This window comes from Elephas maximus, chromosome 2 (genome assembly GCF_024166365.1).
Source record: "Elephas maximus indicus isolate mEleMax1 chromosome 2, mEleMax1 primary haplotype, whole genome shotgun sequence".
NCBI classification, from domain to species: domain Eukaryota; kingdom Metazoa; phylum Chordata; class Mammalia; order Proboscidea; family Elephantidae; genus Elephas; species Elephas maximus.
Window position 1 is genome coordinate 216,630,878 of NC_064820.1, and position 16,596 is coordinate 216,647,473.

General features: G+C 38.8%; 1 protein-coding gene across 2 annotated transcripts in view; it reads left to right on the forward strand.

The window, feature by feature from the left end:
- The window catches only part of LOC126070537 (zinc finger protein 420-like), a 406,055-nt gene that overhangs the window by 32,318 nt on the left and 357,141 nt on the right, over positions 1 to 16,596 (forward strand). The window contains exon 3 of one of the 2 annotated variants that reach the window (XM_049874808.1): positions 15,474 to 15,600. The exons of the other annotated variant lie outside the window; for it this stretch is intronic. Within the exon in view, the coding sequence (XP_049730765.1) occupies positions 15,474 to 15,600 (127 nt within the window). The remainder of the gene's footprint in view (positions 1 to 15,473; positions 15,601 to 16,596) is intronic. 2 annotated transcript variants of the gene reach the window in all.

A 16,596-nucleotide genomic window follows, 5' to 3' on the forward strand; every position in this document is an offset into this window, starting at 1 on the left:
GTGTAAAGGCTCTTATTTCTCTAGGATATATTCCAAGGAGTGGGATTGGTGGATCGTATGGTAGTTCTATTTCTAGCTTTTTAAGGAAGTGCCAAATCAATTTCCAAAGTGATTGTACCATTTGACATTCCCACCAGCAGTGTAGAAGTGTTCCAATCTCTCCGCAGCCTCTCCAACATTTATTATTTTGTGTTTTTTGGATTAATGCCAGCCTTGTTGGAGTGAGATGAAATCTCATTGTAGTTTTGACCTGCATTTCTCTAATGGCTAATGATTGTGACCATCTCCTCATATATCTGTTAGCTACCTGAATGTCTTCTTTAGTGAAGCGTCTATTCATATCTTTTGCCCATTTTTAAATTGGGTTATTTATCTTTTTGCAGTTTTATGTAGATTTTAGAGATTAGGCACTGATCAGAAATGTCATAGCTAAATACTTTTTCCAAGTCTGTAGGTAGTCTTTTTACTCTTTTGGTGAAATCTTTGGATGAGCATAGGTGTTCGATTTTTAGGGGTTCCCAGTTATCTAGTTTTTCTTCTACATTCTTTATAATGTTTTGTATACTGTTTATGCCATGTACTAGGGCTGGATATATGATTCTTGGCAGGCAATTTTTTTCCTTCAGTTTTTTAAATATGTCATCTCATTGCCTTCTTGCCTGCATGGTTTCTGCCGAGTACTCCAAGCTTATTCATATTGGCTCCCCTTTGTATGTGACTTTTCGTCTGTCCCTCGCTGCTCTTATAATTCTTTATCTTTGGTTTTGGAAAGTTTGATTTTAATATGTCTCAATGACTTTCTTTTAAGATCTACCTTACGTGGAGTTCGATGAGCATCTTGTATAGATACCTTCTCATCTTTCCCAATATCAGGGAAGTTTTTTTGCTTACAAATCTTCAACAATTTTCTCTGTATTTTCTGTTTTCCCTCCCTGTTCTGGTACTCCAATCACTCGTAGGTTATTTCTCTTCATAGAGTCCCACATGATTCTTAAGGCTTCTTCATATTTTTAAATTGTTTATCTGATTTTTCAAAAACATTAGTGCCAAGTGGTGTATCTTCGAGTTCAAAAATTCTAGCTTCTACTTGCTCAGTTCTGCTCCTCTGACTTTCTGCTGAGTTTTCTAATTCTGTAATTTTATTGTTAATCTTCTGAATTTCTGCTTGCTGTCTTTCTGTGGCTTTTTCCAGCTTAGTAAACTTTTCATTATGGTCGTAAATAATCTTTCTAATTTCTTCAGTTCCTTTATTTGTGTGTTTCTTGGCTTGTTCTGCGTATTGCCTCATTTCCTTCCTGATGTCTTGAAGGGTTCTGTATATTAAACTTTTGTATTCTGGCTCTGGTAATTCCAGGAATGCACTTTTATCTAGAAGATCCCTGGTTTCTTTGTTTTGAGCACCTGTTGAGGTGATCATGGTCTGCTTCTTTATGGGACTTGATATTGGCTGTTATCTCTGAGTCATCTTTAAGTTATTGTATTAGTTTATGCTTGCTTACTGTGTCGTAGGTGCTTGCTTTGTTTTGTTTTGGTATACCCCTATGGGTTGCTTGAGTGAGCTAGCTTGATTATTTTCGCCTTGGGAGCTCTGGTGTCCTGTCCCCAGCTGGCTAGAGCTGTTATCAGGCCTATTAGTCTAGAAGTCCATTCACTTTTCTTGTATGAATTCAACTCAGGTTTCCAGGTAGCTGATCATCAAGTGTGTAGTACAGGCTCTGTCCTACAGTCTTAGAGGGGCAGGGGTTATTGGTGCATATACCAGTATCTGATTGCAGCAAGGGGTCACGCTCTGAATGAGGAAGGCGCTGAGAACTGACCCCCAAGTGTCTCTAAGGAAAACGCCTCTCTGTTCCCTAGAGCGTGCTGGTGGGTGTGTTCTGCAGAGGAACCATAGGCACCCAAAGTTTTTGGTTGTAAGGACTGGGAGGTACCAGTTATCTTTGTACCCCTGTCACAGGTGGCTGGGTGACCTGAGTGGAGCCAGCAGTCCTTAGGTCCCTGATGCAGGTAGGTGAGGACCTTGTTTAATGGGCAAGGCAATGTCAAATGTCAAACACCCACCTCTCCACCGCACAGCTGAAATGGTTGGAGTTTGCCAACAAAGGCCTATTCTCCCGAAATAGGCCCACACAGGTCCATGCAGGAGGGAAAGGTGCTCAAGGTCCACAGATGGTTTATGCCTGGACAGGAGCCGCTCTGTCCTGAGCTCCCCTGGTTAATGGAGCTAGCAAATTACCTTTTCTCCCCAATTGCAAATTTTTTCCTTCCCCAAGGCTGGGAGGATGGCTGTAGGTGCTCACCAGGGTCTATCTCAGGCCCAGAGATTTAGCTGCTGAAGCCGGCTTGGGGGTAGGGGGGCGCAGTAATATATATGCAAGTACATAGCTTTTGCTGAGAGTGCCGTTCTCCTCCATTTCCAGAGGTGTGAGTAGGCTGTGTGGCTGGCTGCTTCTCCCTGGGGAAACTCCAGCCTGAACGCTAGTACCAGCCCGCCGCCGCCACTCCGGGAGTGGTGCCTGAGGGCTCCCCGTGATTCAGGTCGGGTAACTTCTCTCCATTTCTGAACAGTCTCTTCCTCCCCCAGCCCCTGAGTTTGTTTTCTAAGGTTGCCTTTGATGCTCAGGGCTCCCAGCTTGTCACAGATATCCTCTTTTCACTTGTTTTTTCGGGTCTTTGTTGTAAGGAGTGCTCGCTGGAAGCATCTGTCTATTCTGCCATCTTGGCTCCACCTCCAGTAGTGTTTTATAATTTTCTTATTATAGGTCTTCTACGTCTCTGGTTAGATTTATTCCTAAGTATTTAATCTTCTTCAAGGTTATTGTAAATGGTATTGATTTGGTGATTTCTTTTTCAACGTTCTCTTCATTGGTGTAGAGGAATCCAACTAATTTTTGTATGTTCATCTTGTATCCTGCTGCTCTGCTGAACTGTTGTATTAGCTTCAGTAGTTTTCTTGAGGATTCTTTAATGTTTTCTGTGTATAAGATCATGTCATCTGGAAATAAAGATGGTTTTACTTCATCCTTACCAATCTGTATGTGCTTTATTTCTTTATTTAACCTAATTGCTCTGCCTATGACCTCCCGCAGAGTGTGGAATAAGAATGGTGATAAAGGGCATCCTTGTCTGGTTCCCTTTCTCAAGGGGAATGCTTTCAGACTCTCTCCATTTAGGATGATGTTGGTTGTTGGCTCTGTAAAAATACCCTTTATTATGTTGAGGAATTTTCCTTCTATTCCTGTTTTGCTGAGAGTTTTTTTGTGATGAATGTGCATTGGACTCTGTCAGATGCCTTTTCTGCATAAATTGATAAGATCATGTGGTTCTTGTCTTTTGTTTTATTTCTATGATGGATTACATTAATTGTTTTTCTAATGTTGAACCATCGTGTATACCTGGTATGAATCCCACGTTGGCCATGGTGGGATTTCTTTTTTTGTGCTGTCTTTACCTGGTTTTGGTATCAGGGATATGCTGGCTTCATAGAATCAGTTTCGGAGTATTCCATCCTTTTGTATGTTCACAAGTACCTTTAGTAGTAGTATTGTTAACTCTTCTCTGAAAGTTTGTTAGAACTCTCCTGTGAAGTTGTCAAAACTAAGGGTTTTTTTTTGTTGGGAGTTTTTAAAGTACCTTTCCAATCTTTTCTTTTGTTATGTGTTTATTTAGTTGCTCTACCTCTGTTTGTGTTAGTTTAGGTACGTGGTGTGTTTCTAGAAATTCATCCATTTCTTCTAGGTTTTCAAATTCGTTAGAGTATAATTTTTCATAGTAATCTGGTATGATTCTTGTAATTTCAGTTGGGTCTGTTGTGATATCACCTAATTTCTTATTCAGTATTTTGCTTCCTTTCCTGTTTTTCTTTTGTCAGTTTAGCCAGTGGTTTCTTAATTTTGTTAATTTTTTCAAAGACCAGCTTTTGGTCTTGTTAACCTTTGCATTGTTTTTCTGCTCTCTATTTTATTTAATTGTCCTGTAGTTTTTATTATATGCTTTCTTCTCGTGCCTGAGGGTTTCTTTTGTTGCTCTCTTTCTATTTGTTCAAGTTGTAGGGATAATTCTTTGGTTTTGGCCCGTTCTTCTTTTTGGATGTTTGTGCTTATTGCACTGCTTTAGCTGTGTCTCACTGGATTCTATGAATTTCTTTATTCTGTCCTTAATTTGTTCTGTAACCCAGTCGTTTTTGAGGAGGGTGTTGTTCAGTTTCCAAGTGTTTGATTTCTTTCCCCGGCTTTTTCTTTTTTTATTGATTTCTACTTTTATGGCTTTATGGTCAGAGAAGATGCTTTGTAATATTTTTTGATGTTTTGAATTCTGTTAAGCCTTGCCGTATGTGGTGTATTCTAGAGAATGTTCCATGTGCGCTAGAAAAGAAAGTATACTTGGTTGCTGTTGGGTAGAGTGTTCTGTATATGTCTATGAGGTCCAGTTGGTTGATTGTGGCATTTAAATCTTCCATGACTTTATTGAGTTTCTTTCTGAATGCTCTGCCCTTCACCAAAAGCAGTTCCGTAAAAGTTTCCTACTGTTATTGTGGAGCTGTCTATCTCACTTTTCAATGCTGTTAGAGTTTGTTTTATGTATATTGAAGCCCCATCACTGGGTGTGTAAATATTTAACATGCTTATATCCTTCTGGTATATTGTTCCTTTAATCGTTATAGAATTCCCTTCCTTACTTTGTGGTAGATCTAACTTTAATGTCTATTTTGTCAGAAATTAATATTGCCCCTTGTGCTGTTTTTTGTTTGTTGTTTGCTTAATATATTTTTTCCATCCTTTGAGTTTTAGTTTCTTTGTTTCTTTACATCTAAGACGTGTCTTTTGTAGGCAGCATATAGACGGATCATGTTTTTTATCCATTCTGCTGTTCTCTGTCTCTTTGTTGGTGCATTTAGTCAATTTCCATTCAGTGTAATTATGCACAGGTATGAGTTAAGTGCTGTCATTTTGATGTGTCGTTGACAGTTTCTTTTTTCCACTTAGTTTGTTGTACTGAATAGTTTATCTTTATATGTTGTCTCTTGCACTTATTTTTTGTTGTTGATTTTGTTATTGTTGAGTTTTTATGCTTTTCTTATGTTTTATTTTGATGTGTAGAATCATTAATCACTTTTTTGGTTACCTTAATATTTACCTGTATTTTTCTAAGTTTAAACCTAACATTTATTTCTTTATATCACCTTGACTGCCTCTCCATAGGAAAGATGTATGACTACATTTTTTATGCCTTCTTTATTGTTTTTAATGTTATCTCTTACATGATGATACCGCCGTTTCCCTGTTTTGAGAGTTTTTTTATCTTAATTTTGTGATTTCCCCATCTGGGTTGTTAGCTGGTTGCTCTGTCCAGTGTTCTAAGTCTTGAGTTGGTATCTGATATTATTGATTCTCTAACCAGAGAACTCCCTTTAGTATATCTTTTAGTTTTGGTTTGGTTTTTACAAATTCCCTAAACTTCTGTTTATCTGGAAATGTCCTAATTTCACCCTCATATTAGATAGACAGTTTTGTTGGATATATGATTCTTGGTGGCAATTTTTTTCCTTCAGTGCTTTATATAAGTCATCCCATTGCCTTCTTGCCTGCATGAATTCTGCCGAGTAATCCAAAATTATTCATGTTGACTGTCCTTTTTAGGTGACTTTTCATTTATCCCTAGCCCCTCTTAAAATTCTCTCTTTATCTTTGGTTTTGGTAAGTTATTATATGTCTTGGTGACTTTTGAGATCTACCTTATATAAATATTTGAATACCATAACAATTCTCTCTGTATTTTCTGTTATCCTTGCCTGTTCTGGTACTCCAATCACCCATAGGTTATTTCTCTTGATAGAGTCTTACATAATTCTTAGGGTTTTTACATTATTTTTTTTAAATATATTGGTGCCAAGAGCTTTATTTTCAATCTCACTAATTCTGCCTTCCATTTCCTCACTGCAGCTCCACTGATGTTCTATTGAGTCGTCTAATTCAGCAATTGTATTGTTAATCTTCTGAATTTTTGATTGCTGTCTCTCTATGGATTCTTGCAAGTTATTAAATTTTTCATTATGGTCTTGAATAACCTTTTTGATTTTTTTCTACTGCTTTATCTGTGTGTTCCTTGGCATATTCTGCATTTTGTCTGGTTTCTTGATCTCTTGAAGAGTTCTGTATATTAATCTTTTATATTCTACATCTGGTAATTCCAGGAATACATCCTTATCCAGAAGATTCCTTGTATATTTGTTTTTGACATTTAAAAAAATAATTTTTATTGTGCTTTAATTGAAACTTTACACATCAAACCAGTCTATCACACAAAAACTTATATACACTACATACTTCCAATTACTCTCCCCCTAATGAGACAGCCTGCTCCCTCCCTCCAGTCTCTCTTTTAGTGTCCATTTTGCCAGCTTCTAACCCCCTCCACCCTCTCATCTCCCCTCCAGGCAAGACATGCCAACATAGTCTCAAATGTCCACCTTATCTAGAAGCTTACTCCTCACCAGCATCCCTCTCCAACCCATTGCCAGTCCAATCCATGTCTGAAGAGTTGGCTTCGGGAATGGTTCCTCTCCTGGGCCAACAGAAGGTCTGAGGGGCTATGACCACCGGAGTCCATCTAGTCTCAGTCAGACCATTAAGTCTGGTCTTTTTATGAGAATTTGGGGTCTGCACCCACTCCTCTCCTGCTCCCTCAGGTGTTCTCTGTTGTGTTCTCTGTCAGGGCAGTCATTGGTTGTAACTGGGCACCATCTAGTTCTTCTGGTCTCAGGATGATGTAGTCTCTGGTTCTTGTGGCCCTTTCTGTCCACTGGACTCGTAATTACCTTGTGTCCTTGGTGTTCTTCATTCTCCTTTGATCCAGGTGGGTTGAGACTCGTTGATGCATCTTAGATGGCCGCGTGCTACCGTTTAAGACCCTAGATGCCACTCTCCAAAGTGGGATGCAGAATGTTTTCTTAATAGATTTTATTATGCCAGTTGACCTAGATGTACCCTGAAACCATGGTTCCCAAACCCCTGCCCCTGCTATGCTGGCCTTCGAAGCATTCAGTTTATTCAGGAAAGTTTTTTGCTTTTGGTTTAGTCCAGTTGTGCTGATCTCTCCTGTATTGTGTGCTGTCTTTCCCTTCACCTAAAGTGGTTCTTGTCTACTATCTAGTTAGTGAATACCACTTTCCCACCTTCCCTCCCTCCCCCATCTCGTAACCACAAAAGAATGTTTTCTTCTCAGTTTAAACTAATTCTCAAGTTCTTATAATAGTGGTCTTATACAATATTTGTCCTTTTGCAACTGACTTATTTCACTCAGCATAATGCCTTCCAGGTTCCTCCACGTTATGAAATGTTTCACAGATTCCTCACTGTTCTTTATCGATACATAGCATTCCATTGTGTGAATATACCATAATTTATTTATCTATTCATCCATTGAAGGGCATCTTGGTTGCTTCCATCTTTTTGCTATTGTAAACAGTGCTGCAATAAACGTGGGTGTGCATTTATCTGTTCGTGTAAAGGCTCTTATTTCTCTAGGATATATTCTGAGGAGTGGGATTGCTGGATTGTATGGTAGTTCTATGTCTAGCTTTTTAAGGAAGCACCAAATTGATTTCCAAAGTGGTTGTACCATTTTACATTCCCAGCAGCAGTGTATAAGTGTTCCAGTCTCTCCACAGCCTCTCCAACATTCATTACTTTGTGTTTTTTTTGATTAATGCCAGCCATGTTGGAATGAGATGAATTCTCATTGTAGTTTTGATTTGCTTTTTTATAATGGCTAATGATGGTGAAAAAAAAAAATTTTTTTTTTTTTAATGATGGTGAGCATTTCCTCATGCATCTGTTAGCTACCTGAATGTCTTCTTTAGTGAAGTGTCTGTTCATATCTTTTGCCCATTTTTTAACTAAATTGTCTTTTTGTAGTTGAGTTTTTGCAGTATCATGATTTTAGAGATGAGGCACTGATTGGAAATGTCATAGCTAAAAACTTTTTCTCAGTCTGTCGGTAGTCTTTTTACTCTTTTGGTGAAGTCTTTGGATGAGCCATAGGTGTTTGATTTTTAGGAGCTCCCAGTTATCTAGTTTTTCTTCTGCATTCTGAATAATGTTTTGTATACCGTTTATGCCGTGTATCAGGGCTCCTAACGTCCTTGTTTTTTATTCTGTGATCTTTATCATTTTAGGTTTTATGTTTTGGTCTTTGATCCATTTTGAGCTCATTTTTGTGCATGGAGTGAGGTATAGGTCTTGTTTCAGTTTTTCAAAGGTGCATATCTGGTTATGTCAGCACCATTTGTTAAAAAGACTGTCTTTTCCCCATTTAACTGTTTGGGGGCCTTTGTGAAATATCAACTGCTCGTATGTGGATGGATTTATGTCTGGATTCTCAATTCTGTTCCATTGGTCTCTGTATCTTTTGTTGTACCAGTACCAGGCTCTTTTGACTACTGTGGCAGTATAATAGATTTTAAAATCAGGTAGAGTAAGACTTCCCACTTTGTTCTTGTTTTTCAGTAATGCTTTATCCAGGGCCTCTTTCCTTTCCATATGAAGTTGGTGATTTTTTCTCTCCATCTCAGTAAAGAATGTTGTTGGGATTTGGATCAGAATTGCATTAAATGTATAGATCTCTTCAGGTAGAATAGACTTTTTATAATGTTAAGTCTTCCTATCCATGAGCAGGGTATGTTTTTCCACTTATGTAGGTCTCTTTTGGTTTCTTGCAGAAGTGTATTGTAGTTTTCTTTGTATAAGTCTTTTACATCTCTGGTAGGATTTATTCTTAAGTATTTCATCTTCTTGGGGGCTACTGTAAATGGTATTGATTTGGTGATTTCCTCTTCGATGTTCTTTTTGTTGGTGTAGAGGAATCCAACTGATTTTTGTGTGTTTAACTTGTATCTCGATACTCTGTTGAGCTGTTCTATTAGTTTCAGTAGTTTTCTTGAGGATTCTTTAGGGGGGTCTGTGCATAAAATCATGTCCTGTGCAAATAGAGATAATTTTCCTTCTTCCTTGCCAATCTGGATGCCCTTTATTTCTTTGTGTAGCCTAATTGCTCTGGCTAGGACTTCCAGCACAATATTGAATAAGAGCAGTGGTAAAGGGCATCCTTGTCTGGTTCCCATTGTCAACAGAAATGCTTTCAGGCTCTCTCCATTTAGGATGATGTTGGCTTTGTATAAATGCCCTTTATTATGTTGAGGAATTTCCTTCCATTCCTATTTTCCTGAGAGTTTTTATCATGAACAGGTGTTAAACTTTGCCAAATGCCTTTTCTGCATCAATTTTTAAAATCATGTGATTCTTTTCTTTTGTTTTAGTTATGTGATAAGGATTACATTAATTGTTTTCCTAATTTTGAATCATCCCTGAATGCCTGGTATGAATCCCACTCGGTCATGGTGAATTATTTTTTTGATATGTTGTTGAATTCTATTGGCTAGAATTTTGTTGAGAATTTTTGCATCTACGTTCATGAGGGATATAGGTGTGTAATTTTCATTTCTTGTGGTATCTTTATCTGGATTTGGTATCAGGGTTATGCTGGCTTCATAGAATGAGTTTGGGAGTATTCCTTCCTTTTCTATGCTCTGAAATATCTTTAGCAGTAGTGGTGTTAACTCTTCTCTGAATGTTTGGTAGAACTCTGCAGTGAATCTGTCCAGACCAGGGCTTTTTTCTGTTCGGAGTTTTTTGATTACCTTTTCAATCTCTTCTTTTGTTATGGGTCTATTTAGTTGTTTTTACCTCTGTTTGTGTTATTTTAGGTAGGTAGTGTCTTTCTAGGAATTCATCCATTTCTTGGTGTTCAAATTTTTTAGAGTACAATTTTTCATAGTAATCTGATACGATTCTTTTAGTTTCAGTTTGGTGTGTTGTAATATCACCCATCTCATTTCTTATTTGGGTTATTTGCTTCCTCTCCTGTTTTTCTTTTGTCAGTTTGGCCAATGGTTTATCAATTTTGTTGATTTTTTCAAAAAACCAACTTTTGGTCTTGTTAATTCTTTCAATTATTTTTCTGTTTTCTATTTCATTTATTTCAGCTCTAACTTTCATTATTTGTTTTCTTCTGGTGCCTGTGGGTTTGTTTTGTTGCTCTCTTTCTGTTTGTTCAAGTTGTAGGGGTAATTCATTGATTTTGGCCCTTTCTTCTTTTTGGATGTGTGCATTTATTGATATAAATTGACCTCTGAGCGCTGGTTTTGCTGTGTCCCAAAGGTTCTGATGGGAAGTATTTTCATTCTCTTTGGGTTCTGTGAATTTCTTTATTCTATCCTTAATGTCTGCTATAACTCAGTGTTTCTTGAGCAGGGTATTATTCAGTTTCCACGTGTTTGATTTCTTTTCCCTCCTTTTTCTGTTGCTGATTTCCATTTTTATGGCCTTACGGTCAGAGAAGATGCTGGTAATATTTCATTGTTTTGGATTCTGCTAAGGCTTACTTTATGACCTATTATGTGGTGTATTCTAGAAAATGTTCCATGTGCACTAGAAAAGAATGTATACTTGCTTGCCGTTTGGTGGAGTGTTCTGTTTATGTCTATGAGGTCAAGCTGGTTGATTGTGGCATTTAGATCTTCTGTGTCTGTATTGAGCTTCTTTGTGGGTGTCCTGTCCTTCACCAAAAGTCATGTGTTGAAGTCTCCTACTGTCATCGTGGGGGTGTCTATCTCACTTTTCAATGCTGATAGAGTTTGTTTTATTTATCTTGCAGCCCTGTCATTGAGTGCATAAATATTTAATATGGTTATATCGTCTTGGCATAGTGTCCCTTTAATCATTATATAGTGTCCTTCCTTATTCTTTATGATGGATTTAACTTTGAAGTCTATTTTGTCAGAAATTAATATCACTACTCCTGCTCTTTTTTGATTGTTGTTTGCTTGATATATTTATTTCCATCCTTTGAGTTTTAGTTTGTTTGTGTCTCTAAGTCTAGGGTGTGTCTCTTGTAGGCAGTATATAGACAGATCTTGATTTTTAATCCATTCTTCCACTCTCTGTCTCTTCATTGGTGCATTTAGTCCATTTACATTCGGGGTAATTATAGATAGGTACGAATTTAGTGCTATCATTTTGATATCTTTTTTTGTGTGTTGTTGACAGTTTCCTTTTCCCACTTAATTTTATGTGGTGAGTAGGTTATATTTATATATTGTCCTTTCTTTATATTTGTTGTTGTTGATTTTGTTTTTGCTGAGTCTCTATTTTTTTCTTGTATTTTATTTTGATGAGTAGGATAGTTTGTCTCCTTTGTGCTTACCTCATTATTTACCCCTATTTTTCTAAATTTAAAACTAACTTTTATTTCTTTGTGTCCCCATATCTTCCTCTCCATAAGGAAGATCTATGATTACATTTCTGAGTCCCTCTTTATTGTTCCAATGTTGCTTTCTTTTATATATGATAACATTGCTGTTACCCTGTTTTGAGGGTTTTTTTTTTATAATCTTCCTTTATTTTTTTGATTTTCCTGTCTGGGTGACTTCTGATTGCCCTGCCCAGTGTTCTAGTCTTTGATTGATAGCTGATATTATTGATTTTCTAACCAAAGAACTCCCTTTAGTATTTCTTGTAGTTTTGGTTTGGTTTTTACGAGTTCCCTATAGTTCTGTTTATCTAGAAATGTCCTAATTTCACCTTCATTTGGAGAGACAGTTTTGCTGGAGATATGATTCTTGGCTGGGAATTTTTTCCTTCAATTTTTTATATATGTCATCCCATTGCCTTCTTGCCTGCATGGTTTCTGCTGAGTAGTCTGAGTTTATTCTTATTGGCTCTCCTTTGTAGGTAACTTTTCGTTTTTCCCCAGCTACTCTATAAATTCTCTCTTCATATTTGGTTTTGGCAAGTTGGATTATAATATGTCTTGGTGACTTTCTTTTAACATCTACCTTATGTGGAGTTCGATGAGCACCTTGCATAGGTACCTTCTCATCTTTCATGATATCAGGGAAGTTTTCTGCCAACTAATCTTTAACAGTTTTCTTTGTATTTTCTGTTATACCTCCCTGTTCTGGTACTCCAATCACTTGTAGATTATTTCTCTTGATAGAGTCCCACATGATTCTTAAGGTTTCTTCATTTTTTAAAATTCTTTTATGTGATTTTTTTCAAATATATTAGTGCCAAGTGATTTATTTTCGAGTTCAGGAAGTTTTGCTTCTACTTGCTCAATTTTCCTCTTGCTTTCTATTGAGTTGTCATCTTCTGTAGTTTTATTATTTAATCTTCTTAATTTCTGATTGTTGTCTGTTGGTGGCTTTTTCCAGCTTGTTAAATTTTTCATTATGTTCCTGAATAATCTTTCTAATTTCTTCAGTTGCTTTATCTGTTTTCCTTGGCTTGTTCTGCATATTGCCTGATTTCGTTCCTGATGTCTTGAAGGATTTTGTATATTAATCTTTGTATTCTGCATCTGGTAATTCCAAGAAGGCACTTTCATCTAGAAGACCCCTGGATTCTTTGTTTTGAGAGCTTGTTGAGGTGATCGTGGTCTGTTTCTTTATGTGACTTGATATTGACTCTTGTTGCAAGCCATCTGGAAGTTATTGTATTGGTTTGTGCTTGCTTACTCTATCGTAGCTTCTTGCTTTGTTTTGTTTTGATATGCTGAAATGGGTTGCTTGAGTGAGCTACCTTGATTATTTTCACCTTTGGAGCTCTGATGTCCCGTCCCCAGATGGCTAGAGCTGTTATTAGGCATATCAGTCTAGGAGTCCATTCACTTTTCTTGTATGAATTCAGCTCAGGTTTCCAGGTAGCTGATGATCAAGGGTGTGGTACCGGCTCTGTCCTACAGTCTTAGAGGGGCATGGGCGATTGGTGTAGGTTCTGGTGTCTGATTGCAGCAGGAGGTCACACTCTGAACAAGGCAGGGGGCTGGGAACTGACCCCCTGGTGTCTCTGAGGTAAGTGTGTCCGTGTTCGCTAGAGCTTGCAGGGGGATGGGTTCTACAGATGGACCATTGGCACCCAAAGTTTTTGATTGTAAGGACTGGGAGGTTCCAGTTATCTTTGGACCTCTGTTGCACATGGTTGTGTGACCTGAGTTAAGGTACCTGTCCTTGGGCCCCTGATGTGGGTAGGTGAGGACCTTGTTTAATAGGCAAAGGAATATCAAACATCAAACACCCACCTCTCTGCCACACAGCTGAAATGGTTGTAGTCTGCCAACAAGGGCCTAGTCTACCCAAATAGGCCCACACAGGTCCATGCAGAAGGGAAAGGTGCCCAGAGTCCATAGACCATTTATACCTGGACAGGAGCTGCTTTTGTTCTGAGCTCCGCCAATTAGTGGTGCTGGCAAATTATGTTTTCTTCCAATTGCAAATTATTTCCTTTTCCAAGGCCAGGAGGATGGCCCTAGGTGCTCAACAGGGCATAACTCAGGCTCAGGGAATTCAGTCGCTGAAGCCGGTTTGGGGGTGGTGGGGGCATGGTAAAATATACACAAGTGCTTAGCTTTTGCCAAGAGCAGCGTTCTTCTCAGGTTCTGGAGGTGTGAGTAGGCTGTGTTGCTGGCTGCTTCTTCCTGAGGAAACTGCGGCTGAATGCTAGTAGCAGCCTGCCTCTGCTGCTCTGGGAATGGTGCCTGAGGCCTCCCCACAATTCAGGTCCGGTAATTCCTCTCTGGCTCTGAACCATCTCTTCCTCCCCCTACCCCTCAGTTCATTTTCTAAGGTTGCCTTTGAAGCTCAGGGCTCCCAGCTTGTCACAAATATACTCATTTCACTTATTTTTTGGGTCTTTGTTGTAAAGGGGGCTCACTGGAAGCGTCTGTCTATTCCACCATCTTGGCTCTGTCTCCTGTGTATTTGTTTTGAGAGGTTGTTGAAGCGATGTTTATGTGATTTGGTAGTTACTGTTATCTCTGAATCATCTATAAGTTATTGTATTAATTTATTTTTTGTTTGCTTATTGTATTCTAGCTTCTTGCTTTGTTTTGTTTTTATTCACCCAAATAGGCTACTTGAGTGACCTAGCTTAATTATTTTTGCCTTTGAAGCTCTAACGTCCTGTCACCAGATAGCTAGAGCTGTTACCAGGTATATGAGCCTAGGAGTCCATTCACTTTTCTTATATGGATTCAGCTCAGGCCCACACAGGTCCATGCAGGGGAGAAAGGTATTCAAAGTCCGCTGACCATTTCTGCCTGGACAGGAGCTGCTTCTGTTCTGAGCTCCACATCTTAGTGGAGCTGGCAGATTATCTTTTCCTTAAATTGTTCATCTCCAAGGCCAGGAGAATGGCTCAGGATGCGCAGCAGGACCTATCTCAAGCCCAGGGAAATCGACAGCCACTAAAGCTGGGGGCACAGTGAAATAATGCAAGTAGTTAACTTTTTCTAGGAACAGTGTTCTTCTCTGGTTCTGGAGGCTGGAAAGACTGTCCGACTCACTGTCTGTCTGAAGAAACTGCATCCCACTGCTACCGGCAACCTCACCACTGTGGCTTCTGGTGGTTGTGCCTGAGGGGCGCTGGTTTCCACCAGATCAGGTCCGGCAGCCTCTTGTCACTTCTGAACCGTCTCTTACTCCCCCTGCCACTCAGTCCGATTTCCTAACTTTGTTTTTGATGTCCAGGGCTCCCAGCTTGTCATACATATAATCATTTCATTTGTTTTTTGGATCTTTCTGGTAAGAGGGATCACCAGTAGCATCTGACTACTCTGCCATCTTGGCCCTGCTCTCCATTTACCTTTTTAATAGCATTGCCTCTCTCTGTGAAAGGACAGACTATATGAAAAAATATATATATATGATAGCGCAGCAGTAAAAACTAGGTGACAGACATGTAAAAGTTTATGCTGCCCCAAAATAATATTCCCTTTTCTTCTGGTGGTCCTGTCAGCTCTTGATCACCTGGGGTTCTTTAATAAAATACTGCAAGCTCAGGGCCTTGGGTTGTCCCTTTGTGGAGGCCACTGTGCTTTTCATGGCAGATGAGGGGAAAATGAAAAACTACCAGTCCTGCAGTGTTTCCCAGTTGTTATTATCTCATCCTGTTTTCACCCTGTGCTTCATATTTTGTCAGATATTCTGATGGGTCCTGTGCAAGGAGGTCAACCTTCTTTTTTTTCCCCCACAAGGGAAAGATGATCTGAATATAGAAATAAGGCTTCATTGTAGAATATTTCTGTAATTTATTCTAAGTGTTCTGAATGTTCTAAACCATAGAGATAGAGAGGAATGAGGCTGGAATTGGTCACAGTCAAACTGTGGGGAGATAAGTTCATTGTGGTAAAAGTATTGTTAAGTGTAATAGAGAGGATTCAATTAGTGAGAAGTGAATGTAAACAGTGAAGGGATGAGGCTGATGGCCAAATTGTAGAGTAGACCCTAGTATAACAGAGAACCCTGTGTCAAACCCCCATGAAATCTCCATTCCCCAGACCCAAGGGTCTCACCTTTCTTTTCACACATGTTGGAGTACATGGTACCTTGCTGAACCAGAAAATTTGGAATGTTTTAGGACTCAGTGAGTGTTGAGGATGTGGCTGTGGACTTTACCCAGGAAGAGTGGGCACTGCTGGATCTTTCTCAAAGGAAACTCTACAGAGATGTGATGATGGAAACCTTCAGAAACCTGGCCTCAGTAGGTATGGATGGGTTCATTTTTTAAAATTTATACTTTAGTCATCAAATATGTCATACTTATAGATGTTACTCCAGTATATGGGCCGAGAAATGGGAATACATTGTTAAATAAAACAGCTATTTTCATTTTTTCTCTGGAGCATTCATATCCTGGCCTCCTCATGAATTCAAAGCTCTGTGTATTTAATTGACTTCTCATTTCAATTGTGGTTGAAAGCCTTAACGTTCTATGTATTGTAAGTGTGAGCACTGACATCAGGGGTTTCTTTGGTGCACAGAGAGAATATTTGTTGTGTGGGACCTTGTAAACTTTCTTACTGTGTTTATTACAAGCTTGCCATGATTATTTTGGTATACATAAATTCATACTTCCTCACCACCAGAGACCCCGAGGACCAAAGTATTGGCTCAGTGTCAGGGAAGTGTTCATTGTTCTTCCCTGTCTTCCCACATGATATGCCTTTTCCATGAGCACCATGTCAGCTAACTCATTTGTCCTCCCAGAGTAGGAATAGAGACACCTAAGGAGCCTACAGGTAGCAGTCATCCAAGACTACAGTGTCGGGGGCACCAGGAGGCATTAGAGAATAGGTCTGCATGGAAGGAATGAGATTTGAATAAATCCGCTAGAAAAATTCTCTTTTGTGTTGAAGAGTATGTACTTCACAGATACCTGAGCTTGCTTTTCTGACTTTCATCACTCCTAACACACCTGTGTTCATGGAAAAAGACTATCCCTCTTGCCTTTTTTAATATTCTGTGTGCATTGTGTCCAATGCCTTTGTACTTTGCTCTTGTAATTATACCCTGTTTATTGTACTATCACTCCCAATCTTCATGGAATTATTTCCTAGTAAATTCCTTTTGACCATTGCCAAAGTTCTGAAACAGCAAAATGTATCAAAGCCTTTCTTTTCTTACAGCTACGTTTTCACTCTGAGTAATTCTTTTCCTTTTTGTTTCATATTTGAACCTCACCTTAAATTAGTGGGGCAGCT